This window comes from Ambystoma mexicanum, chromosome 2q (assembly GCF_040938575.1).
Source record: "Ambystoma mexicanum isolate Mex_15411 chromosome 2q, UKY_AmexF1_1, whole genome shotgun sequence".
NCBI lineage: Eukaryota > Metazoa > Chordata > Amphibia > Caudata > Ambystomatidae > Ambystoma > Ambystoma mexicanum.
In genome coordinates this window covers 753,337,083-753,363,841 of record NC_090924.1, presented here as the reverse complement: position 1 = coordinate 753,363,841, position 26,759 = coordinate 753,337,083, and the positions used below count along the sequence as shown (strand labels likewise).

The window sequence follows — 26,759 nt, the reverse complement described above, 5'->3', positions numbered from 1 at the left end:
GGGCAGGGGGAGAGGAAGAGCGAGAGGACAGGATGTCCTGAGTTTTAGAGATGAAATGAGAAGCCAGGGCCGTGCAGAGGGCCTGGTAGGGGACAGGAGAGGTAGAGACTGCAGCAGGATGGGCCAGTTCCTTGCAGGTTTTAAAGAGTTCGGCCGAGTGCTTAGATACCGCAGAGACGCGGATTTGGATGTGGGCTCTCTTCTTGGTGCGGACAGAGAACCGGTATTGCCTTTGGAGCAGGCGGCAGGCCAGTTTGTCAGAGGATGTACAGGAAGCTCGCCATTTCCTCTCAGCCACCCTGCACTTGCGTTTAACCCTTTAAGTGCCAAGGGCGAGGTATCTCATCCTTGGCAGTGGTAACTTGCCCTTGGCAGTGCACACGCAGTGCCAAGGACGAGATAGCTCGTCCTTTTCGGCACCTTGTGCAGGGATCGCTCAAAACTGTAATCCAACCCCCGGGCTATGTGAGGGGGAGGTCCCCCCCTCACTGCCAGGGGGCTCGATTACCTTCAGTTTCACGTCGGCAATACAGATCCGTTTGTGACGCAGGGGGAGGGGGGGGCTGCTTACTAGGTAAGCGGCCTCCCTCCCACCGTGTCCCCAAAGCATGGGGCCACAGCACCAGAGACCCCTGGGGGCAGATGATCACTGCCCCCAGAGGTGAAAGGGGGAAAAAAAATTGGTGGGAGGTGGTTTGGGGCCCTGGGGCCCACTAGACCACCAGGGATACGGCAAAAAGTGGTGTCCTTGGAAAGGGGAGGTTCTCCCCTTGACAAGGACACAAAATATATGAGGCATTGCTGGTCACGGATCGGCGCAGAGCGCTTGATCCGTGACCAGCAACCCACTAGACCACCATGGATCCGTTTGTGAGGTGGGGGGGAAGTGGGCTGCTTCAAGTAAGCAGCCCTCTCCCCCCTCCCGGCCCCCAAAGCATGCATGTGAACCCTGGGGCAGATGGCTGACCATCTGCCCCAAGGGAATGTAAAAAGAAAAAATGAAATGATGGGAAAAGGGGGTGGAGGAAGGGGTGGGGGGCAACTAGCCACCATGGATTTTTTTACTGAATGAAGGGGGGGGGGTGCCCCACCCAACCAAAGTAGAAAGGGGGTAACCCTCCCTGGGGGCAGATATCTGCTCCTAGGAAGGGGCATCTGACCCCAGGGAGGGATGCATGAAGTGGGCCCCCCATCTGCCCCTAGGGAGGGTTGCATGAGGTGGGGCCCTCCATTTGGGGTGGAGGGGTTGAGGGCCACCCCCCATTGCAGTCCATCATTCGGTGCCAGTTTAGGGTGCCCCTCAGCCCCCCCCTAAAAAGCAGCCTATGAATTTGTATTATTTTTTTTGTTTACCCAACTTCGCTTGGTGCAGATGGCAATCTGTCCCCAGGGTGCCAAAACCCTACTGCCCCATCTATTGGGGGTCCTGCCCCCTTTATGGTGGCCCTCTCACCATAAATGGCTGGGGGGGGACACCTCATGCTGCCCTCCCTGAGCCTCCTAGGAAGGGCTGCATGATGCCCCCCCCCCCATCCGTTCGGTGTGGGTGAGGAGAGGGTCACCACAAATGGTGGGACAGGCCCCCCAATAGATGGGGCTGTAGGGTTTGGGCACCCTGGTGGCAGATTGCCACACTATTGTGGCCATCTGTGCCAAGCGAACTTGGGTAAAAAAAAAAAATACAAAATCGTAGGCTGCATTTTAGGGGGGGCTGAGGGGCACCCTAAATTGGCAGTGCATGATGTACTGCAACGGCGGGTGGCCCTCACCCTCCCCTCACCCCAAATGGAGGGCCCGACCTCATGCAACCCTCCCTGCGGTCAGATGCCCCTTCCTAGGAGCAGATATCTGCCCCCAGGGAGGGTTGCATGAGGTGGGGCCCTCCATTTGGGGGGTAGGGGGTTAGGGCCTGTGGATTCCCAGGGGTGTCCTCTTTTGGAAAATGCATGGGGTTCCCTGTTTTCCTTGCTGGCTTCGACACCCTAGGCCCAAATCTGTAGGTTGCCCACATGAACACAATGGGCAGTGGCGAAAGGCTTGGGGTGACCAGTGGGTTACCCTTTTCCTTTTGTGCCCCTGGTAGGTGCACCCACACATGTGAGGTACCGTTTTCATCGGGACACCTGCGGGAACGCTGGACGGTAGGCCATGTGCTGTTGGGATCGTGTTTCGATGGGTGAGCCGAGCGAAATGTGCGGAAAATGTGTTTTTTTTCCCCCACATTTCGGACTTTGCGGGGGTTTCTGGGTAATATATTCTGGGGCGATTTGGGCATATCATACCTCTGCGGATTCCCACGGGTGTCCTCTTTTCGGAAATGCATGGGGTTCCCTGTTTTCCCCGGTGGCTTGGACACTCGAGGCCCATATCTGTATGTTGTGCCGGTCGGCAGAGCGTCTCAAATTCCGGTCAGAAAACATACTTGGGGTTACTTGTGTTTTAGGCTTTCCCCTTGGCAGCCAGGTTGGTGCACCCGCACATGTGAGGTACCGTTTTCATCGGGACACCTGTGGGAACGCGGGACGGTAGCCATGTGTTGTGTTTGTGTGGTTTTCATAACGTTTTGACCCTTTTGCTGGTGACCTTTGTCACACAACCCTTTCCTTTCCCAAATGTGACCTACATTTAGTCGCTGCTTTAGGCACCATACACTTTTGTGCGTCTGGTCAGGCCGTGAGCGTAAAACTCCTGTGTACCATGGCTCAGTGTTTGGCTTGGGGTATTGCTTGTTTTATAAAACACTACAAAAAATGTGTGCTCTCCTAACTGCAAGAGTCGGGGGAATGTAGCGGAGCATTGCTTTTCTCAAAATTCATAGAAGCCATTGCCGTACCAAGCCAACCATGTCCAACACATACCTTTTTTTTTCTGTCATTTTCCCGCTTTTCCTCCAATCGATGGCAGTTTCCCCTACCTAGTTGTTGCCTGACCTACGCAAATCACCCCTTCCTAAACTTGGAATTTTGTCTACTTTTCAGAAATATATGCCTTTCTGTCCTCCAATTCGGCTTTCCTACCCTTTTCTTCCATTCCGTCCGTGCATGTCCAATTGGCAAAAATGGCCAAAATCGCCTACCTCTCACAAAACGGTTGATAACCACATCAAAATAATTTTTTCCCATTTCCACTCAACCTGTTCTTGAAAGCCAGACAATTGGGGAACTCAGCACAGCAAACCATTTGCTCCTAGCTCTTACAAGGAAAAAACCACAGGCTTCTTTGTACATCATTTTATTGGCATTTTTTGAAAAAACCCAACATTTTCACCCTTTTTGCTTATTTTCCCTCACCCCCCTACAGCAACCTAGGATTCCTGGGTGGCATTACGACCGCCTACATGTGGGAAAAAAGGAGCCAAATTTGGCCGAGATATCTCATGTAACAAAAAAATTACAAGCCATTGAATGGCCACATACCGAAATCACCAAAAAAGTCCCTGGCACTGGGGAGAAATACCCATGGCACTTAAAGGGTTAAGGGTGGCGAGGTATGAGTCGTACTAGGAGTTGCACTTGGCTTTTGGCTTCAAGCCGATCCTCATGACGGGGGCAAGAGTATCGGAGATAGCAGATTGGAGCATGGAGAGGGCTGTGTCAGGGTGTGAGTCAGCCAAAGGGGTAGAGGGGGTGAGAAAGTGGCGGTGAAAGCCTCAACTGACACACGCTTCATGGGTCAGATAACCGAGAAGGTAGGTGGCAGTGCTGGAGTTGGCTTGGCCTGAGGGGTGGAGAGATTGAGCTGGGAGGACAAAGATCACTCCAGGAGAGAGGAGTGGTGAGAGGGATTGAAAGGGGAAGGTCTGTAGAGATCAGAATATCTAGAGTGTGCCCTGCAGAGTGAGTCAGGCCAGAGTGGAGGATATAGAGTGAGAGAAAGTGGCAGAGGTTGTGAAAGATTCCAGAGTAAGGACAGGAAGCATCCAGGTGGATGTTAGTCTCCAAGAAGGAGGAGGAGTTGAGTGGTCGAGACCAGGAGGGAAGGGGAGAGGTCCGCCCAGTCAGCGAGGAAGAAGGAGATCTGACCAGGTGGCCAATAGATGGTAGCCACAGTAAGGGAATGACTAGGGGAGAGAGTGCCTGCAGACAAGGCATTCGAAAGAAGAGTAGGCCTGTGTTGGAATGACAGAGGCAGGAATCCACTTGGGGAAGATCAGGGCTATGCCCCCTCCTGAACGGTTGGACCTGGGTGCGGAGACGATCTTGTAGCTTTCAGGGAGGAGTATGTCAAAGCTTGTGCCAAAGCTAGCCGTGAACCATTCTCGGTGAGACCGAGGACATCGAGGTCAAGTTCTTCAAGGAGGCAGCAGATTTCGGGGGAGTGTTTCACAACTGAGCAAGAGTTTAGAGTGGCAATATGGAGAAGGTTGTCGTCCTTGAAAGACTTCCCGGGAGGGGTACAAATCGGAGCTACACCCTGCGGATGTGTAGAAGAAGCCAGAGTGGGGGGGGGGGCAGAAGAGTAAGGAGGAGAGGGCAAGGTAGCCAAGGAGGAGACAGCAGGGGGAGGCAAGGAAGCCGTGGAGGGAAGAGGGGGGACAGCAGGAGAAGGAAGGAAATTGATGAGGTGCGGGAGGCGTCTATCAAAGAGGAGAAGATTGGCCTGAAGGGCTTGGACCAAGAGGGTACCATTCCGGTAAACATTCATAAGAAGAGTCGAAGGAGGCCAGGAGGGCATCCCACCTGGTGCCACCATTAATGGGAGAAGAAGAGAAAGGGGAAAGCATATAGACCATATGAAGAGTCCATAAGTCTGGCGAGGTAACGACAAAGAGGATGTCGTGAGGGTTTGCCTAGATGAAGCACTGGTATAGGTGTCAGCGATAGGGAGGCCTGGGTTGGAGACCAGGATGTCCTTTTTAAACTTCTTCCTACCAGATTTAGTGAGGAAAGCATGATAGTCGATAGAGAAGCAGTTAGAAAAGATAGGAGAGCCAGAGAGCACCATAGAGTAGGTAGGACGAGGAGAGAAGAGGAAGGGGGGAGGGAGTGGGTGGTAAAGGCAGGGAGAACACTAGGGAAGGGCGCAAGCAGACGAGACAATGGACAATTGAATCAAACGACAAGGGCTCAGACAGTAGTAGAACAGTTTGCTAGGTGAACGCTTTGCTAAGAAGGCAAGAACCAAAGACAGCACTACTTTCACAATGTAGTTTAACGGCAACAGCACACCTCGGTCTAAGAGTCCTGTATAGTGCAATGTAAATACTTTCACAAATGTTGCAGCGCTATTCCATCGTGGTACAGGCTAATAGTTACAGTAATTAATAAAGTGTAGTTGGAAGACTCCTAAAATACAACTGTCACGATACACAGTTAAATTGACTTGGCACAGGATCTGCAGGCACAGCGTCTCGAGACTGGATCCAGCAGAACTCCTCTTCTTAACAGAAAGCGGCAGCATAGAAGCGATGTCCAAAGCCCACAAGATGGATAAACTGCAAGTTTTGCAGCACAAAGCTGGACACGATTCGGGCAACAGGTTCCCTCTTTGATGATGAATGCCAGCTACAGACCTACAACGCTTCAGAACTCTAGGCTATCTCTGAATTGGTTAGGTGAACCAGTTCAATGGATGCGGGCACCATAGAAGGTCTCCCCTCTCAATATTAGAGCAGAACTGTTCTAGCTGGCTTTGTGAAATGGTTATCCCAGCAGCCTTCCAGCATTGCTGTGTGACCTGTTATGCTTCAGATTTCTATATTTCTATATATATATTTGTATACTCACATTGCCTTGCTGATGTGGCTCGGACCTGGAGGTGAACTTACAATGATGTCTACTCGGTGGCGTTGTGGAATGTGCGACTTGACTCAAATGGACTATTCTACTAAGGTTTTTTTTCCAAGCTTTCTAAAACCCGCCATTACTCATATGCACCACTGTATCCATTCAACGCTACACGCCTTCTTGTAATCTCTGCTCTGCCTCCTCAACTCCACTTGTGGCACCTCACCCTCCCTGTGCTTCCTCTTGTGTCCGCTCTTTGCCTACTTGCTCGACTTGCATGGAATCCACCCCTCCCCACACTTCCCCCTCCCCAGTCATCCGAGAAACAGTCTAAACTGATTTGTTCAAAGCCTACTTCCTCGCCTAGGGGCTACCCTCTGCCTCCACTCTAGCAATTCATCCATCATGGTTCCTTCCCCAACACAGCTAGTTGTACTGTCTACCTGCACTTAAAAATGTCTCAAGCTAGGTTGTCCTTTTTCTGTGCATGTCCACTCATGTATTGTCCCTGGTGACCTGTTCAATTTACTCCCCTCCACAACGTGGTCAGAATGTCACTTGAACTCGCCCTTGTAAGAAGCTCACTGCATCCCGCAAATTGTGTTTTCTTATCTATTGTGTGTTCCTTTGTGATCAAAATTGTATTGTTGTTCCCTGTATATAAATAAATGTAATGGGCTGGGGAGACTCAGCCAACGATCAAGTGACCTGCTGGCCAATCGTGGACAGACGGCTCTTGCGTGTGGGGTGTGTATTGCTGTTATTGCCAACACAGCTTTATCTTCTGATCTAATGTCCCTTCTCACACGTCGTCTCCCTCCTGTACTCCAATGTAATAGTTTCAGATTATAGGTGACGCTTCAGTGCCACCAAATAGCCCAAACTAAAAGGGAAGACAAAGCAGGGGCGGTTGGGCGTGTTCCTGCAAAGATGTTTAAAACTGAGAGGAGAGAGGGGCGCGTCCAAACTGGGGTTTGCCTTGAGTGTCCTCTGCAAAACAAGAGGATGGCTGAGGCAAAAACTGGGCTGTGGGCAATACCCAGCAAACTAGAGGAAAATGGAAAACGGTGAAGGAGGGAGCTGTTATGGCTGTCGAGCTGTTAGCAGACATGAAGACAAGTAGCTGCCGGAAAAAGCAGGCCGCACAGCGTACGTTGTATGGGAAGGGATGTAGGCGGATGACCATGGGTTAATGTCACACTGCCTAAACAATGGTCACACAACTTGGCCGAAGATCAATATGGAAAATACAGTTCAAAATGAGTGCCACGATGTAACTTGCCACAAAGTAATGTGGTAGAATAGTATGTTCCCTTTGAAATTTCTTAGATGAACACGGGTAGAACCTGTGAAATCGGTGTATGAGAAAATATTGCTCTTGCTGTATGCATGTTTTAAACATCTGTATGTGCTTTTACACTTTTTTTTGTCTTCTGGAATTTCTAAACGTGCATGCTGTTGGGTGTCCTGACCCACGTTTAAGCTATCATGCCACAACATTTGGTGCTGTGGGCTTAGAAAATTCAAGATGGCGGAAAACCCACATGTGCGCTGAAATCCATGAAAGCTGCGCAGTTTGTGCGCACACCGAAATGGTTGCCTCACTTGCCACCCACCAGTGCGAGAATGAAAGGCCGGGTTGCCATGAGGGAAATGGGTTGCCAAAGGAAAAACAGTAGCGCCGGTTAGCTTCAAAGCGCTTTAAAACCACCATTGGACTACCCGCACAGTAGTCTGAAACCATTGGGAATGGCAATGCTGATTGCCAAATGCAACCTAGAATGGTGGGGAATTCATTTCTTAAATCTCAAAAATGGGTGCAGTACCAGTACTCACCACTATCCAAAAGCCGGCATTTTAAAACCACACCAGATTTTACTTTTTTGTGTAAAACTGAATGAACCCAAAGCAGGCTAAAGAAAGACTTACTGAGAGGTGGATACAATGTAAAGTGATATTCTGAAGTGACTTGAAGGTTTATAACAAGACTGGCTGAGCTGTGGATTGCAGCAGTTTAAGTTGCACTGGATTTAAAGACACTAAAATCGAAAATGTTTAGATTAAATGAGTGACCTATGTTTGGTGTCACATGCCTTTGTAACTGTTGAAATGTCATAGTTTTGCACTTAGAATCAGCATTCTAGCTGCATGTGTAAAATTGCAAGTTAAGTTAAAAAGCAACAAAAAAAAACATGACAGTTAGCTGAAAGTCTGGCTTAAGGAACTTGATTTTGCTTGACAGCTACCCCCATCAGGAGTGAAACTTGAGTCACAGCTGTGTTCCCAGGCTATCTGCCTTTTGCTGGCAACACTAAGGATATGCCATCTATCTGATAATTGAATTACCTGTGCTCTACAGGAGCTCTGAACAAAGCCTCTCCTGACTCAGGCAAAGGTTTTATTACAGCAGTCGTAAAATGTAGCTTCCTCTTGGCAGAAGCTGGGAGGGGCACTGCCTGTGAGAGCAAGCTGGCTTGGCAGAACTGGATAAACCAGTATTTCTACCTTGGGCTGAGAGGAAACCACACCCCTTTGGAGCCAGAACATAACTTTAAAAAGATGGATCATTCATAGAGCGGACATGTGAAAATGTTATAAATGATACCATAATTCTTGTGATTTTTCTGCCCACAGTTTAAGAGGTTTTTAGAACCGGTGGTATGTTCAGGGGGGTTTTAGCGGAAAAGTGGATATTACTCTAAATGTATGCATGTTAAAAATCTGAAACTTCATCAGTTAATGTCCATACTCCCCGCGCACATGTATGTAAATTTGGGTCAATGTCAGAAATTGAAAAATCTGTTAAAAAGTCAATTATGTGCCATTTCTGAATGCAAGCTCTTAGAAACAGCAGATTTGGACAGAGACATGGCTAAATTCAGCCACACCATGTATATGTAATTTCAAGCAACTGTGTAACTGTGAAATATGTATTTTATTATCAAATATAGAATGTGTGCAATCTGACAGAGGAGTGTCCTATCTGCAAGCCATAAAATGACATCCCTCTGACTCACAGTTCATTCCCCAATCAAGTGGGGAATGGAAATTTGACCAATGACAAGTGAGAGGGGCGAGTTTAGTTATGACCAAACACACACACCCACTTGCAGAACATATAAATGGACCACTGAAACTTAGGTAGAGATTTTTCAAATCCATTTGCAGCTGGAAGCTCTGCCGGGAAAATCCATACTTACCTCCATCAACCTTCAGAGAGCAACATAGAGACTTCAAATCCATCAGGCCAGACCAGAAGCAGAGTAGAGCTGACCTGTTAGCAGAACCAGAGAGAGCTGACCCAGATCACTGTGAAGTGCAGAGACCAGAGGCGAGTCTCAAACCCTGACCAGATCCGTGATGAGGCCCATTTAATTCAAGAATATAGTGTGAGTACATAGCAGAACTGTGTAGAACCAATCTCTTAGTTTAAATTCATCTAATTCAATCTATTTAACATAAGTAGAACGGCCTGATAGATCCAAATCTGTCACCTGTCATTCTAGCTGCAAAATTTGTCACTTGTCATTTTGAGCTTTTAAAATTTGCAAAACCAAAAACGACCTCTATTAAATCGGTCATAACTCTGTAACCGTTTGGGCTAGAGACTTGCAGTAACTTTTATCTGAAAGCTTAGAATCGTGGCTTTCCTATGAACCTAGAACCCCTTATAGTTTTACCGCAATCGCGAAACACGCATTCGCGAATTTTACCGCGATTTGCAAATTTCTCCACGTGTGAAAACAGCAGTTTGCTTGCCTTCCATTTGCCAGAAATTCGTTTAACCTGCTAACTATCCCTGCATCATTGCTAGTGTGAGCCTGGACTAATATTAACTAGATACCACTCACCCTGAACCTCTGAAAGGGAATTAAAAGTATTTCCAGCATATTTCTCATCCATTGCTAGCACATATAAAAGCATTTGGGCCTGTGTTTTCAAAACTCCTATCTGTTTTCTTTAAGCTTGCTGGGGATTGAACTGAATTACATTGATTGCATTTCTGAGAACTGTGTGCTTTCCTCCCATTTCCTTGCATTGCATAACGAGGGGGGGGAGTGAATAGCCAGAGAAAAGTGATTACATTGTTTTGTTGAAATCATATTGAGTATTTTCTGTACTGCATTTCATTCAACATTGCATCCATTTGAACCCTATAAAGCATTCTCTACCACATTATACTTCTGTACCTATTTACCAGTGCTACCTTATCCATTTCATGTCAACTCCTTAGTGATTATAAAGAAGTGTGCTAGTGCCAGATTCTCCGTTGTTGATCTTTATCATATCAGATTAAGTGTGCTATTCAATTATTAATTTATTATAAAGTGTGATATATATATATTTTAATTTATCAAATAAACCTTTTAAACTTGCAAAACAGAACTACTTCTTGGCTCAGTGGGGTCAGGGGGATTCCAAGAGAGGGGTGTTATATAGGGGTAGTCATCCAGAACGCATGAACTGGACCTAAAGATATATCCATAAGGGTTTTCATTCAGTATTCTAGACTAGGCGTTGACTTAGCTGTAGTGCTGAATTGAATCCTCTTACAATGCCCTCTGGAGACATTAATTTGTGGTATGACTGAATACACTGTTCTGAACTTGGGATGTCTGAATACAAAAGTGATTTGTTTCTTTGAACATTTTCCCCATAGATAATAATAAAAAAAAATGAGTATAGGAAATTCTTTGGTAGAATGGCACAATGAGCTTTCAAAGTACTACAGTATTCAAGGCAGAGGACGTTTTAGGCACTTGGAACTTTTATGCACTGTCATCCCAGTATATTATTGTCATCTAGTCTGGTGAAAGGTATCAACACCTGTAGGTTTTGTATATTTCAAGGGAACTGCGGTCCAAATCTCTGTTGCATCTAATTGTATATAATGCTTGATATACTTTTTGTCTGGGGTCTGCAAATTCCAGCTATCCAGATGTTTTGCACTACGACTCCCAAGATCCTAACCATTGACTATTCAAGCTACAGCAGACCAATCTGGAGAGCCAAAGAAGGTTCCAGGTCTCTCCTTTTTAGGGAGCACAGTTCGAAATGTCTGGCAGCTATTTTGCTTGCGCTACTCTACGAGAGCCTGGTTAGCTTAAAACCAACAGTTACCAGGAGCTACATTTGCCTCCCCAGGCAATTGGTGCCTTTCAAAATTCATGTGACAATAACTTTGAGTGTCTGATAGTGTAAATAAAGAAGAATTAGGACACATTTAAATATAATGGATCATACATAAAGGGTAAAAAGTGAAATTGCATCTCATGTGGAAGTCAGATTTGCAGAGCTTCTGATTCCCTAGCAGTAGTTCCTGCTTACTGGTCGCAGCCCGACACCCAGGATCTGGTTCAGCTCCTGCTCACCGAATCTTAATTTCAAATCCTGGGAAGTCATTGTTGTGTTTAATCTACCTTGAATGATGTACTTTTCTTTAATTCGCTGATTGTTTTTTTAATTGTACCAGATACTGAGTTACTTCCACCGACAGAAACTTCGTCAGGGAGTAGAAGAAATGCTGTACAGATTGTACCAACCTATCCTTTGGAGAGGGCTCAAGGTATTCTTTTACTAGAATTATGAATTTAGAGTGCATTCATCGCTACTTTTATTTGCTGCTTTCCAAAAATTGTTTGTAATTTGATAGCAGTTTGTCATTTTGGGCAGAGCATTTTACAGCTAGCTACTTTATTTCTTTCCTACCATGAATTTAAATTGTAAGGCTTGCTACTACCATTGGTGAGGCCCAGGGCCCTTCCGATGATCACTTGAACGATGATGCGAAGTGTTTTCTATGCCTATATGCACAGTATTTCATTCTGGCTGTACTTCAACTGCTTGTTTCCTTTTTGGTAACAGTCCTGATTGATAATGCAGACACATTCTTCTTCGTATTACTCTTTGGTAAATGGTGAAAGTGGGTTACATAGTATGACGTAATGTCCACTGAGCAGGTGCGATTTAGATGAGGTTACTAGACCTTTGATTAAACTTACATTTTGGCATATCTAGAACAAAAATATTGAAAACTACTTTGGCAACAGCTTTGTTGGCTCAGTTATTACGTTGTGGCTTTCGATCTGGTTGTCTAAGGGCTGCTGTGGGAGTGATTTTGAAATTGATGGCTTGCTCGCCCTGCTTATGACACCTGTATATAAATCATTTTACTGGATTAAGGATGGTTTATGATGTGCAAAATAATGCTTAATAGTGGATTAACGCAGTGATCTGTCCACTGCTTTTATCTTCAATTTATTTATTTCAGACCTCACTGAAGAGCTGTTGCACACCAATGGCTTTCCTAGAAGATTGAAACATTTAGTACTGCACTGCTGTACGCTGACAACCTATTTCTCACAAACGCCCCTCGGTCTCCAGGCCTGTCAAACCACCTGGAAACCTGCCTAAAGAGCGACCTACTAGTCAATATTCCCAAATGCAGTCCATGGCCTTCTGCCAATGATGATGGTGAATTATATAGGAGGCACTTTGGTGTGGCACTCATTGAGATGGTAAATAAGTTGACCTAAGACTGAGATTCACTCGTCGTTGCACATGGAATACTCATGGTGGAACTGCGTGGTTAAGCAATGTTTAATCTGGCCTGTAAATGACTTTCTAGGGGGAGGCTCCATCCAACCATTATTTATATACAAGAGAAATGTTCTATCCATGCTGTTACATAGGGTGCTGGCAGTCACAGTTCCTCAGGTTAGGACTATCAAGTGAAAATGTATATGCTTTGCTTTAACGTTGTTCTTTAATTTGAAAGTGTTGTGGCGAATCAGAAGGAGGACACAGACTCTTAGATTCCATTTTTCAGGATGGTTTATTAAAGTAAGAATTATAATGTCTACATTTCCCTATAACTCATGTTCCCCACCTATCTTACTAACTAAGGTGCATGTCAGTCTTTCGTGGAAGTCCACATTAAGAAGTCTGCTGTCCAAAACTACCCTCCTTGTCCCTACCACTATATAAACTAACATGGGCTCGGATAATGGCTCCCTTCTCCTTAGGATACTTCTAGTATCAGTCTGTAGATTAGTATATGATCCTTATATAGCCTCCTGTGACTGCTCTGATCACTCTCTGTAACTCTTCAAATTGGTATTTTCACCCCTTTACGAAGTTCCTTTAGGGATCTCTGATAAGTGTTCCATTCCTGGTTGTGGCTTTTAGAATATTCCTGGATACGTTCGTTGTTTGTGGCGTCTGTCCCCCTTGGTTTATTATAGCTCAGTACATTGTGATCTTCTTGACCTTGTTTCCGTTGTACTACTTCTCCCTTTTCCCAAGGGACTAAATCACTGGTTCTTCTCTCTCTTCATTGTGCTTCTCAGTAATTTGCTCCTTTATTACATGTTCATCAAGTTTAAGTGTAACTTAACCTCTTTTGCCTTTTCTCAGGGTATTCGGATCACTCATTATTTTTCTTTCTTTAGCTTTTCAATTATCCGTTCTTTGATATTATCTCTTTTTAAATTGTCTTGTTTCAAGATTAACTTAGTTTTGTAACCAACACTGAGATGAGTTGGCTGCTCGGTACGATTCCCTCCTTGAGGTCACCTGTGACTCCCTTCCTTCGGGTTACCGTTGTCTTTGCCGGTGGAACGTCTTCCGCAATCGGGTCCCTCGAATCCGTCTAGTTTGGGCTGGGCCGCCTGTGCCTTTCCTTCGTCGGCGCTTGCTTTCTCGTGGCCCCTTCTCCCTCTCTGGTCGGGAATGGGACCAGACACCCTGTGGCGTCACTCTCACGGCGGTATCGGTAAAGTTGTTTGGACCAGCGGTCCACCACGGATCCAGCTCTGTGGTCTCGCCACCATCTGTTCTCTGGCTTTGTCCCAGCTGGATTCTCACACTTCGGCTTCTCTGCAACGCCGGCGATCTGCTCTCTACAGTTGTTTGTTTGTAACTTGTGAGCTTTTTTCGTTCCTGCTTCCGGAGTTGTTACGAGGCTCGGGGCATTCCCAGGCTGATGTCTGCATTACTCTCCCCCTCTCTCTCTCTCCCCTCATCTCTCCATCTCTCCTCTCTCTACCCGCCTGTCCATCTTTCTCTACCCCCCCCCTCTCTCTTTCTCTCTCCCCTCTCTCTGTTAATCAACGTACCTGTTTCAGTAGATTGGTTATTTTCATTTAAAGCCACATTCTTGTTCAGTAAGCTGCTGGCATCTCTGGAGTTTCTACATCCCAGTCTTGATGTGAAAAGGTTTCTGATATTTGGGAGCATCCAAGTAGGTAATGCATACAGCTCTAGGGAGTCCTGAAGGGAACAGGAGTTATTTTCCCCCAAGGGGGTCTGGGGGGTGGGGGGAGAGTCTCACTCGGTGAGGTCCCACTGGCGTCTACCCCTATGGAGGGTTTTGCGGAGCGGGCTCATATCCCTAGCCTCACAGGAAGGGGCTCCCCCTTGTGGGAGAAGACGAATGCCCTCGATTCGTCATGGTGATTAATGGTCATATGACCTCGACTGGCCAAGTCTTCAATTGTCTTGCGGTCCCCTAGCGCCCCCTAAGCATGGATTATGTAACATGATTGATCTGTGTTTCGGTCAGCATACACCAGAGTGAACGGAGACTGTTTCTGAAATTGCAGAAGTGTTTCTTGAGCCGACTAGAAGCAGGCCAACATCTTTTAAGAAATTGATAAAATAGTTACTAGCGTTGACCAGCTGCTGTTAGATAAGGTGTGTCTTGGGAACTTCATATTGCTGCAGAAAAATGTATTTGTAAATGATCTTGGTTGCCTTGACAGTTATTTGTGCCCCTTGAACTACGATATTGCTAGAGAATATATTGAGAAAGAAGTAGAGAGGAGGAAGAATACATTGAAATTCTCTTTATATTTATTTTGGACAAAGTAACAATGTCCATGTGTCAATACCACTCCTCTGCATATTCTCAATGTTTTGCATCCTGCATATTCTCAATGCTTTGCTCCAATGGTTTTTCATTCAACATTTCTAATTGAAAGTTATGTTGTGTTCTCTTTTTCAGCAGTGCACGTTATTGAAAATGCCTTTGTTTGTGAATTCAGGTTGAGAAAAACTGCTACCAAATGATAAAACATATTATCAAGTTAATTTATAACAGTGGCCTTTGTAGGGGAGGATGGGTCCAAAAGACCCCCCTTGCCTACATCCCTCCCCAGGTGAGGGCCATGGCTCATCAGGCGTCCCTTCATACCACCAGGGCCCAGGTGGTGGAGGGCTCACCTGCTGAAGACATTGCCCACACGTATTGAATTTAGCTAGGCCTCAGAAACCATTTTGTCTAATAAAGATGGTGTGAGTTCAGCGCACTGTAGCGCGGCCCCCACCCTCGGAGAGTTTCAATTATCCCTGTGGCCGCAGCTCCCTGGCAGATCCGCTGTGAGCCCATTCCCACGAACAAGTCGGACATGAGCTAGTGTAAGATACCAACACTGTAACATTTCACCTTCCGCAGTGTATCACTGCTCCCAGCATGACCCGGCCAGCAAGGCCTGGGTGAAAAAGAGAACTGTAAAACGGTCCTCGAATAAAAGCAAAAGTTCCCAAATAACAATGCCAAAACTACCTGCAATATGCGCATTTTCCTCACAATACCTCTTCTATTAAAGAAACCTGTAAAATGTATAAATATGGTAGAATGCATGCTTACATGACATTAGCAATGAAAAACCCACACCATTGCAGTTGTGTGATAACAATAAAAAAGCGTTCTAGGGGACTATTCGTTATGTGCATCATTGAAAAGCTTACACCCCATGGTCCCGCGCCATAACCAGATTAATGCTGCTAGAGTGCAAGGAAAGACAAATGTAACCATACAGAGGGCTCATGTAAAGGACGCGCGAGAATGCACCTGTCATGCGTGTATGTCTAAGCCCCTTATATGCCACTACCGTCACGTACGGTGGCGAGTCATTCTCTGTGCTCCACCAACCTCACTACTACCTCACTTACTGCAAATGTATATGCATATAACTAAAGGTTGTAGTTGTTAAAACATAGTGTACAAATAATGTGCTCAGACTGGCTATATTCGAGAGACATTTAGCAAAGTTAAAATGTATGTTTTTGAATGATCCAAATGAGTATTATAGAGTGTTCAAATGTTTATGATGTTTTCACCTAGTGTCGGCAACACACGAGGATGATACCTTTGTGAATATGTGCAAGGCCATTCCCCCTCCCACCATGCGAAGACTACCAAGCAAGGGAGCAGAGGCCCGCGCCGCGCTACTCCACCTCCCCCAACTAGGCTGGAGCCGCTTCAAAGATTTGTAGTCCCCTCTGCAGCACCCAAGGCCATGGCCCGCCACCTGCATTATTTACAGCTCAGCAGTAAACCTCCGCCTGAATACACAAATCCAAAGGCGCCCCCTCGTAAACCCCACAACCCACCGGATCACCTTAGACTTATGGCCCCTGTACAATTAGGACACCCAATACTGTGGCAACATACAGCAGCACATCCATAACGACTTCTAACAAGACAGAAAGACATGTACCGCCTGTCCCGTGCCCTGAGACTTAGCCCCTTGACCTATGGTACCGGTCAACAGGACACTGGTAACCATGCACTGACGAATCACCATCAAACCCCTCACAAGGTGCATTCCTCCTGTGTTGCGTTAACCTGTAGTATAACCTATTGAAAGATTTACTAAAGAAGATAATATTGCAATAACTGAATGACTGCGGTGTGCATGACCAAGGGCAAATAAGTCAGGAAAAGACATTCATCTCTGACACGGGCCACAATGGCACAACACTTTGCCTTTGTCAGACAGAGCGCTCTCAGAGTTTGCATGCCCTATTCTGATTGATAAACTCACATTTACGCTCACCCGCACTCTGTCTTGGCCTTATTCCCATTTTGGGAGAGTCCCTCATTGTCTCTCATTACGGGGAGGATCGTGCTGGTTGGGGACGCTTGCCTTCAGTGGTGACCCCGAAAGCGTGATTGTTATTATTTTTTCCCAACCTATCACTACCGTCCCCTTTTGGCACGAAAATCTCCGGTCGAAAAGGGATACGCACGGTGCGCCGGCTCCGGGAGGCTGCCCGCCAACGGCGACCGGTACGCTCAGAAGTGCGCACTCAACAGAGAAAGGGTACGGGATCCCGGTTGAAAAATCCCCTTTGAGTACCGCTCGCCGGAGCCGGGGCTGACTGTTGAGCGGACGGCAGCACTGCCTGGACGGACCCAGTTTCGGAGACTATCGGTTCAAGACGGGCACGTGAGTATTGAGTGCGAGCGATCATAAAGGGAGGAGAAGAGGGAATTTAGGATAGGAAACGAGGCGGGGTAAAAAAGGGGGCACGTAGGTCTACTAAGGACCATCTTAAACTTTCTTTACTTTTTCTCTGCATATGGCCATTAGGATTAAGAGGTGAGGAACCTAGCTCCGAGAGGGGGTGGAAGGCCGCGCCTCATAGTGCTATCTTGACTAGTACTGGGAATATATGAAGAAGTCGATAATAAGATAAAAGTGTCTGGCAAAGGGAGACACGGAGAATATATTAGTGACTGCTATTCGTTCTATTCTTTTCTTTAGGGTTGGGGGAAAAATAAAAGTGAGATTAATACAAAACCATAGAGATAAAGTAAGAGACAGAGAGTTCTACTGTAAGAGTGAAGATCAAACCTATATATATATATATACATATATCTGAATAAGACGGACAGGGACAGCCGGCCAGGGAGGAAAGGGAGGGCAAACTGAACTGTGAATAGTGTTACAGAGAGGTGTGTGTACATCGTATGCGTCAGGAGATAATTTGGTGTGATGGGTGTGTAAAAATGGTCATAAATGTATAGCCATTGAGTGGTCATGGTAAGTGTGGCCAGACGAAGCTATATAAAGACAAGAGTAATAAGGTGAAGTGAGTGTTTACCTTTTTGATTTCTGGGTTAACATTGTCGAGATTACTGATGGTTTGCTCTTGTATGTGCCCCCCAAAGAGAATAGAATAGAGACTTTGTACAGCCATTCTTATGGTGTGCAGGCAGGGGAAAGAACACGGAGGCCCCCACTATTGAGTAAGACATAAAATACGAAGACTTACATGGTGATATGTTTACATTACGATATTGAGGTACATAGAGACACATAGGTACCAGGAGGGCACAAAGTATGGGGGCAGAAACACCCTTATCACATATTTGTAAGAACTTACCGGGGTACGCGGAGCGGATTAAGAAATATCATGACCAATGGATCACAGAGTTGAAGGGAGAGGGGTTGCCCCAGATATGGCCCGAAGGGGGGTCATTTGACAAAAGTGTCCTAGATATGGTAGCCACATGCATTTGTTTGAAATACAAGGGGAAGCAGTTGCATAATAGGAGAGAGATATTAGATCTCTGGAGGTTGTTTGAAGAAATACCGCCGCCTAAGGCACCAGAATTAAATCCTGACCTACCATCTACCACTGACAATCCACTAATGATACAAAAAGATGTTAAAGCATTGCCCGAAGCAGAGCCACCAATAGAGGTAATAAGCTTATACCCAATACTAAACAAGCCAGTGCCCGCAGAGGGGTACAGTGACCCCACTTATGTGCCTCCCCCGACAGCTACTTCAACCCAAAGGCCAACGGCACCCCCGCCATACGAGAGTACTAGGGAGCGAGCCCAGGTGAGTACACCAAGGGTGGACATAGAAAAGCTAACAGACGATCTAGAGTGAAGACTCTCGATAGCCAAAGATGAGCTCTCGAGGATAAAAGGCATATGTGAGCGAACAGCACTTAATGCAGCGAGATCAGAGCACACGTCTAGAGCGCCGAGCGAGAGTAGAACACTTGAAGACGGGTGGAAAAAAGGCGAGATACTGTTCAGAATTCAAGATAACCAACACGAATAATTGAACTAGGGACAAGAGAGGGATGTACTGACAATGAAGAAAGGCCTACAGGGGACAGGGAGGAGTTACTATGTGATATAAGAGATGATTTGGTGGAAAGCGACAGGTTGAGCATGGCAATGGGAGGGGGAAGCGAAGGGTTGGATGGTGCATGTTCAATGAGAAGACTGGATGATGAGTGGACGGGGCTATTGAGAAACAGGGTAGGGAAAATGGCATCATTGGGAACATACGGAGTGAAGACAGGTACAGAGGCCACAATGAAAGGGAAGTTACAGCTCCCGCTAATACATAGGGGAGGAGGGAGGCCGAATTACATACCCTGGGCTCAGATGGATAAGGCCAATTTACTAAAGTTATTGCCCCCGTTATCGGGAGGGGCGAGCAAGTGGATATACGCCTTTGAAAAACACACTGCAGGGGTACCCCTAGCAATAGGGGATGTGAAGAGCTTGCTTGTATCAGCAGTAGGGAATCAGGCTGACAGAGTATGGGTTAAGGCTGGTTTCCCAGGAGTAACATTAGACTGTGACCGCCATGATGGGGCCTCCTTTAACACAGTACGGTCAAGGGTATGGGAGGCCTTACGGGAAACGTTTCCAGACACCCCAGATTTACAGTCAGTAATGCAGTGTACAATGAATGACCGGGAGGATGCTATGGATTGCATTTTTTGGGTCCAAGAGATGTGGAGAGCAGAGACGGGTACGCCCTGGTATCAATAGACATCTTTATTTTACTTCATTATAAAGAGGGGGTTGCCAAAGGAGGTGCAAAAGGCGCTCGACAAGATAGCAGGTATTGAAGCAAAAGGATGGCCTGAGATTCAGAGCATAATAGTGCACCACTGTAAGCGAATAAAGGAAAGGGAGAAGGAGGTGGCGCAGAAAAGATTGGCAGATGAAGCGAAACTAGTGCAGACAAAGTTGGTGAAGGTCGCAGCAGCAGTAGCCGCGCTCCCACACATCAGGGAGGGAGATGAGGAGGAGGAGGGGTTGGTAGAAATACAAGGAAGGATGGCAACTAATTGGGCGGGAGCAGGACAGCGGCAGTGGAACGAGCAGGAGCAAAGCAGAGGTCCGCAGTGGCAAGAGTGGGCCCCTCGAGGGGGACGAGGTGGGTACAGGGGCCGAAGAGGAGGTGGACCGGGGTACGGGGGAATGGGAGGAAATGGATGGCAGGGTCCCAGAGGAGCGCAAGGGAGCTGTTGGAACTGCGGAAGATGGGGACATTACTCTAGGGAGTGCAGAAGCAGACCCAACAACGGGTTTCAAGAGGCAGAACATTATGGCCATCCCCACCCGGGGAGCCCATATGGTCTCCCAATGGGACAACAACAACAAAGAAACCCAGGCCAGGGGTACAATGAGCAACAACAGGGGCATCAGTACAGAACACAGAACCACCCACAAAACAATGACAATATGCAGTACACACCAGGCAACCCTTTTGCGACGACAGCGAATGGAGCCCCCGCACCAGCCCCCTATAGTGGCGTGTCAGTGGTTTCAGGGAGCGTCTTCAACCAGGGGGGGATGAGACACCCCGCATAGGACAGCCCACAGAGAACACTTGCGTGTCCAGTTCTATCTACAACCTACGATGCAACAGAGGAACCATTGGTAGGGGCGCAGATAGGAGACAAGCAGTTCATATTCATGGTGGATTCGGGAGCGGAGAAATCATGTATTAGGGAGGGCCGGTTCCCGTTATCTAACCGGAAGTTAGAGACGCAGGGGTTCTCTGGGGCTGTAATTGAAGTTCCTTACACAGAAGCATTGGATGTAACAGTGAGGGGGCAAAACTGTAAAGACACCCTTACTGTATTATGAACACTCACCAATAAACTTACTAGGGAGGGATCTCCTTAGCAAACTCAACATGACGATATCCTTCACTGAGAGAGGTATAGTGTGTTCACCCGGAATATGCCCATTACGTGTAATGTTGGTAGTACAGGCTCACACAACGACACAGGAAATACGAGGTTTGCCAGCAAACGAGGAAATGTTTATTGAAGGACTAAAGACACTGGCCCTCATAATTCCTGAGCTAAGAAGAATGGATTGGAGGATTCCAGCGGAGTTCCTCTTCCGCCCAATAGTGTGCCCTGACACAGCACCAGGATCAGTGGTATCATTAGATTTGCACGCTGTACAGGTATCTGCGAAAAGGATTTCTGTGATTGGAATAGATATAGAAGGATGTGAGTGGCGTACAGTACTGTGTACGAATGCCAATATCGCCCTAAGAGACTTAACTGATGAGGATCTCTTCTCAGATTTAGAGGGGGATGGTGAAATAGTAATGGAAATAGCGATGCCCTGTGACATTTTGATTCAAGCTAGTGGAATCCCCGTTCAGCTGATGGCAGTGGTAGGAGCACCACCGTCATTCTTCGATGATGACATGAGGCTCGTACCAAATAATTTGTGGACAACAGGCCCCCATGATGTAGGGTTGTTGCATGGAGTACAACCTGTGATAATTAAATTAAAACAAGGAGCAATTCTACCCCGAGTGAAACAGTATCCATTGTCCCTTGAAGCTGAAGAAGGGATAAAAGAGACAATAAATGCACTACTAGCACAAGGGATAATAGTGCCTTCAAACTCCCCATGTAACACATGTATTTACCCAATCAAAAAAGCAAAGGGAGGGTCTTGGAGGATGATACAGGATTTACGCCCCTTAAATGATGTAATTCAGAAAGAGTTCCCTTTGGTCCCGAACCCTGCATCAATATTATGCAGCATCCCAAAAACGGCATCACATTTCACAGTGGTCGACTTGAAAAACGCATTTTTCTCCATCCCCCTGGCTGAAGAGAGCAGATACCTGACCGCATTTACATTAGGGGGAAAGAGATATGAACATTGCAGATTACCGCAGGGATACTGTGAGAGCCCGAGCATATTCAACCGCATATTACATGAAGACTTAGGAAACCTATCAGTTGAGAGTACAATCATTCAGTACGTAGACGATTTACTCGTCTGTGCACAAGACGAAGAAACATGCAGAAAATATTCAATAACACTTCTGACCCTATTGGCCAATAAGGGGTACAAAGTAGACAAGGGAAAGCTACAGTACTGTCTGACAGAAGTTCTATACCTGGGACAGCTAATATCAAAAGATGGAAAAAGAATAATCCCGACAGGGTAGAAGCAATAAGATCAGTAGGAGAACCCACAACAGTGAAAGACATGCAGAAATTCCTGGGAATGTGCAACTATTGCCGAGCATGGATATTAGATTATGCAGCATACACCAGACCCTTACTACAAGCGCTCAAGGAGGCACAACAGGAGAACAAAAAAATAGAATGTTCAGAAGAAATGAGCGCCTCCTTTAAATAATTAAGAGTTGATTTCAAGCGCTCCAGTGCTCGCAAATCCTGATTATGGACGCGAGTTTTACCTGTTCTCACACTGCAAGGGAACACTCATGACAACTGTACTGACACAGAAGACGTCCCTAGGACACAAACCTTTGGCTTACTATAGTGGCACTTTAGATGCTGTGATGCAAGGACATTTTGCGTGTGAGCAATCGCTCGCTGCAGCCGCGTTCGCAATTGAGAAAAGTGCCACAATAGTAATGGGATGCCCTGTGACATTGTTTGTGGAACATTCATTATTTGCAATACTTGAGAGGTCAAAAAGCACACTGACAACACAGCGGGCAACTGCCTATGAGATAATATTGTCCAGCGCCAACATCCATGTGGTGCGATGCAAGACAGTGAATCCAGCAACATTCATTACAGAAGCATGCACACTAGAGGACATGCAGGAACACGATTGTGCAACTTACACAGGAGAAAGAGGGCAGGACACAGTGGTGTGTGAGAATGCTCTGAGCGAAGGGGAGGTGTACTTCGTAGACGGGTCAGCATCAATTGACGTGGACACGGGAGAGAAACATGTGGGTATGGCAGTGGTGAGATTAGAAGACGGTGAGTATGAGACACTAGTGCAGTACCGCCTCCCATCACATTACTCTGCACAAGCAGCAGAACTGATTGCACTCATAGAAGCACTACATGCAGCTAAAGGTTGTGCAGTGACAATATACACAGACTCAGCTTACATGACGACAACAGTACATGGGGGTCTAGCAAGATGGGGGCGGAGGGGCTTTGACGAGCAGATGGAACTGCCGTGCAGCATGCAGAATTGCTGAAGGAGTTGATTGAGGCCCTACAAGATCCCACAGCGGTAGCAATAGTGAAGTGCCAAGCATATACATCCAACACAGATGTTGTGTCTTTGGGAAACGCAGCAGCGGACGCTGCCGCCAAGGAAGCTTCCTACTTTCAGAAATATGAAGAAGGTGAGTACATGCTGCAGCACAAGATAAACGAAGAGCTCCCAGAAGGCTACAATATGATGCCTATATCACAAATACTAGAATTGCAGGAAGGAGCAAGTGCAGATGAAAAATTGATGGGGACAAAACAAGGGTGCAGCCAATCGGCGACAGACTTACTGTGGCGACAAAATAACTCAGGAAAAGTGGTAATGCCAGTAAAGTTATTGGAAATTGCGTTCCAACAACTACACTTCCCAGCACACAATACGAAACAGCACATTGCAGCAGAGATACAGGAGGAGTGGTTCGTGCCCTGTCTCCAGGAGCACCTATCTCGATTAACGCTGGAATGCACAACATGTCAGATATACAATTCAGGAATGACATTACGTGCGCTCCGGGGAACAATTCCAAAAACAACTGGGCCAATCAGAGAGCTACATATCGACTACGCGGACATGGGAGAAAGGTGCAATGGGGCACTTTACATGATCGTGGTTGTATGCCCATTCTCAAGGTGGGTAGAAGCAGGCCCATGTGCATGACCTGATGCTAAAAGCGCTGCAAAGTTCCTAGTGAGGGAAGTGTTCCCGCGCTGGGGAATGTGTGACGTGATTCGCTCGGACAACGGCACTCACTTTGTAAACCAGCTCTTCAAGGAAGTCACTACATTGTTGGGAATAAAGCATAAATTGTGCTCGATTTATCATCCTCAAAGTAATGGCGTAGTGGAAAAGATGAACGGACTGTTAAAAGGGAGGTTATCAAAACTATGCTTTTCATTAAAAAAGAACTGGATTTACTGTTTGCCCCTTGCACTATTTGAGCTGAGAAATCAGCCAAGCAAGGACCACCATTTGTCCCCGCACGAGATCGTGACTGGGAGACGAATGCACACAGCACACTCCCCACTGCGCGAACACTCAGATGAACACAGAAGCGCCGCAATATTGGGAGACGAGTTCACAGACTATTTGAAGAAATTGACAAGGGGAGCGCGCGCAATATCAAAGCAGCTCTCTCCACCTTTCACGCGAGAGGAAGGAAACACAACAGGGTACGTTACGGAGCCTGAACCATAGCTACAGCTGATGTCGGGTGAATTAATATATGTCAGGAGTTTTGTGCGTCGGTGGAATGCACCACGGTTCCATGGCCCATACGAAGTAGTGTTTTGCACGCCCACGGCGTTAAAGTGAAGGGCCTGAAGTATTGGGTGCATTTGACAGACGTACGAAAAGCATATAATAATGTGCAGGAAGAGGTGGATGAGGAGGCACAGACAACAGCAAACAATGCAAATGAGCAGAATGTCTGAATATGAACTTGTGTGTGTGACAGTAATACAGATGAATGAAAAAGTGGCTGACAAGTAAACTTGCATTTTTTATATTGCAAAAAAAAAAAACAACAAAAAAAAATGTTTTCCTCTTGTGAACGTATATGTAATTAATGATGTGATAAAATTATGAAGTGTTTACTCCCTTGTCTGTGCATCCCCATCCCTACAACCATACCCGCTTCCATTCCCTTTCACTATATACTGGCACTGGTAGTGCTAACAAAATGTTTACATTCATGCACTTAATGCACTTTTATATCTCAAACAGGAGCTACCATGGCATCTAACGGGCAGCCTGCAATGGATAGATTTACTAGATTTAGAGAGTGGTTAACTGAGAGATGCAAATATTAGTATGAGTGTGGATTATCTGTGTGTATTACATTGTTTTTTACAATAATGTTTGGCCTGGTTACATATTGGTTCATAGCGTTCATCTCTATCGAGATGAACGAGGGGGGAGGGATTAACAGCACTACTGTGATCAATGCAACCACGAGTGTAAATACTGAGGAAGGTGACTTTTTGGTATGGGACGGAACTAAACTTGTATGGGGTTATTATACCACACCATCCAATGCTGTCATCTCAAAAAATGAAGGGCTACAGGGTGAAATGCAAAATAACAGTGTCTCCGCCAAAGATATCTAATTACAATGCTCGCAGTTTAAATGACCGAAACCTGTCCGCTATATCCTGGTTGTATAACACCCCCACCAGCCAGCCTGCCCCCATAGCAAAAAACACACTGACAGATAACGTCAAGGAAGAAAAGGAAAGGATGAGAGCAACACACAAAATATTATGATTACTGGGCAAAGGGGGGTGGGAATAGAAAGGGGGGCCCATTTTGTCCATCGCCCATGAGGCCCGGAAGTACATGAGGAACAAAAATAACAGACGAAAAAGGGAAGCAGGGAGGAGGAAGTATGATGAGTACTATGGGTTAGGACTAGATAAAATGGAAGAACCACGGGACACCCCCACCAGATGAATAAATGGTATGCGGATATGAGTGCAACGGCTAAACAAACAACAAATGAGAGCTGCTATGTCTGCTCCCTCATTCCCCATGCTTCAGGCACACCCAAGGTATTGTTACCCAAAGAGCTGCCTATAGTAGATGCCCAATGTCTCCTTCATCTCACGTTGTGCAGGATTAAGAACACCTTCCAGGCACATGAAGTTACTTTTAGAATGCTGCAGAACGAGAAAACCTGCTACCCAAAGACGGTAGGAGTGGTATGTCTGGAAGAACCATTTTTTGTGATACAAGGGACACTTTTTTCGGACAACAAGTGGACGGACGAAGAAGTAATGTGTAAAGCTGAAGCGCTGAGGGGTGTGGCACAAGAGAAATTGCAATGGATAGAAGAAACGTGCACACCAGTATGGAAGGAACACGTTTCAAAACTAACTTGGGTAACAGCCATTGAAAAACCCTTCAAGCTGGAGAACGAAATAGACTATGAACTATGTTTTAAAGGAGAGGGAAAACCCCCCATGGGGACAAACAAGAACTGTAACAAGACCCTTACCATCCCAGATCTGAGAAAAGGGACAGCGGCCCTGATGGACACGTATTGGGTATGCGGCAACCAGGCATACCTGCACCTCCCCCAATCATGGAGTGGCAGCTGCTCAATGGCCACTCTGCACTCAGCCCTAATGGTAATCCCAGAAAGCCACATTGATGGGAGCAAAAGGACACGAGAAAACACCCAACAGAGTGCGGCCCAGCCGACTGCAGAGTCACAAATCTATGTCCTGTCTTCCGGAAACAAGGAAGAAGTGCTGTCCCGAAACAGACGAGCATCAAACTACATATCAAAGGCATCGTCGGAGTTGCTGGCACAGATCCCAGACTGATATCGATTATTCAGCTCGGCAGAAACATTCTTTGCCTCACTCATCCCAAGTATCCAGGCCAGAGCAAATGCAAAATGGCTCCAGATAACACGTTGGGAGCTGATCCAGCTGGCAAATGACACTGAAGAAGGGTTCAACGTAATAAAGGTGGAACTAAGAGCTTTACGGTTGATGACCATTGAAAACAGGTATGCCTTGGACCTGTTGACGGCGATGGATGGAGGTGTTTGCCGAAAAATCGGAAGTGCCTGCTGCACTTTCGTACCTTCTGAAGACGCAGACAACGGCTCCCTCTCCCATGTGATTGAAGCGGTACACAACCTGGGAGAAAGAATGAAAATGGAAGGCGGAGCAGAAGAAAGCGCGTGGTTCGACAATATCTTCTCCTGGGTTCCATCATGGCTGGGAATGACTGTGAAATTTTTGATGCCGGCTGTGGTGTTCCTCCTCTTTATTTTTTGCCTGTGCCAGATGGGTCTTCGATGTTGTGCTAACGCAGTACCTAATGGTGCAATGATGATGGTGACAATGGGCAACACCCGTGGTACAATACAAACTATGCAGCAAGTGCAGGTAAAAACAGGGACGGATGACACACCCAGGTATCAGCTAGTGCCCAGGTATAATGACAAGGATATC

At 46.5% G+C, this 26,759-nt stretch overlaps 1 protein-coding gene across 1 annotated transcript in view; it reads left to right on the top strand.

The window, feature by feature from the left end:
• NCAPG2 (non-SMC condensin II complex subunit G2) overlaps positions 1-26,759 on the top strand; it is a 1,155,695-nt gene that overhangs the window by 454,757 nt on the left and 674,179 nt on the right. Inside the window, exon 10 of the mRNA XM_069647980.1 lies at positions 11,200-11,292. Within this exon, the coding sequence (XP_069504081.1) occupies positions 11,200-11,292 (93 nt within the window). The remainder of the gene's footprint in view (positions 1-11,199; positions 11,293-26,759) is intronic.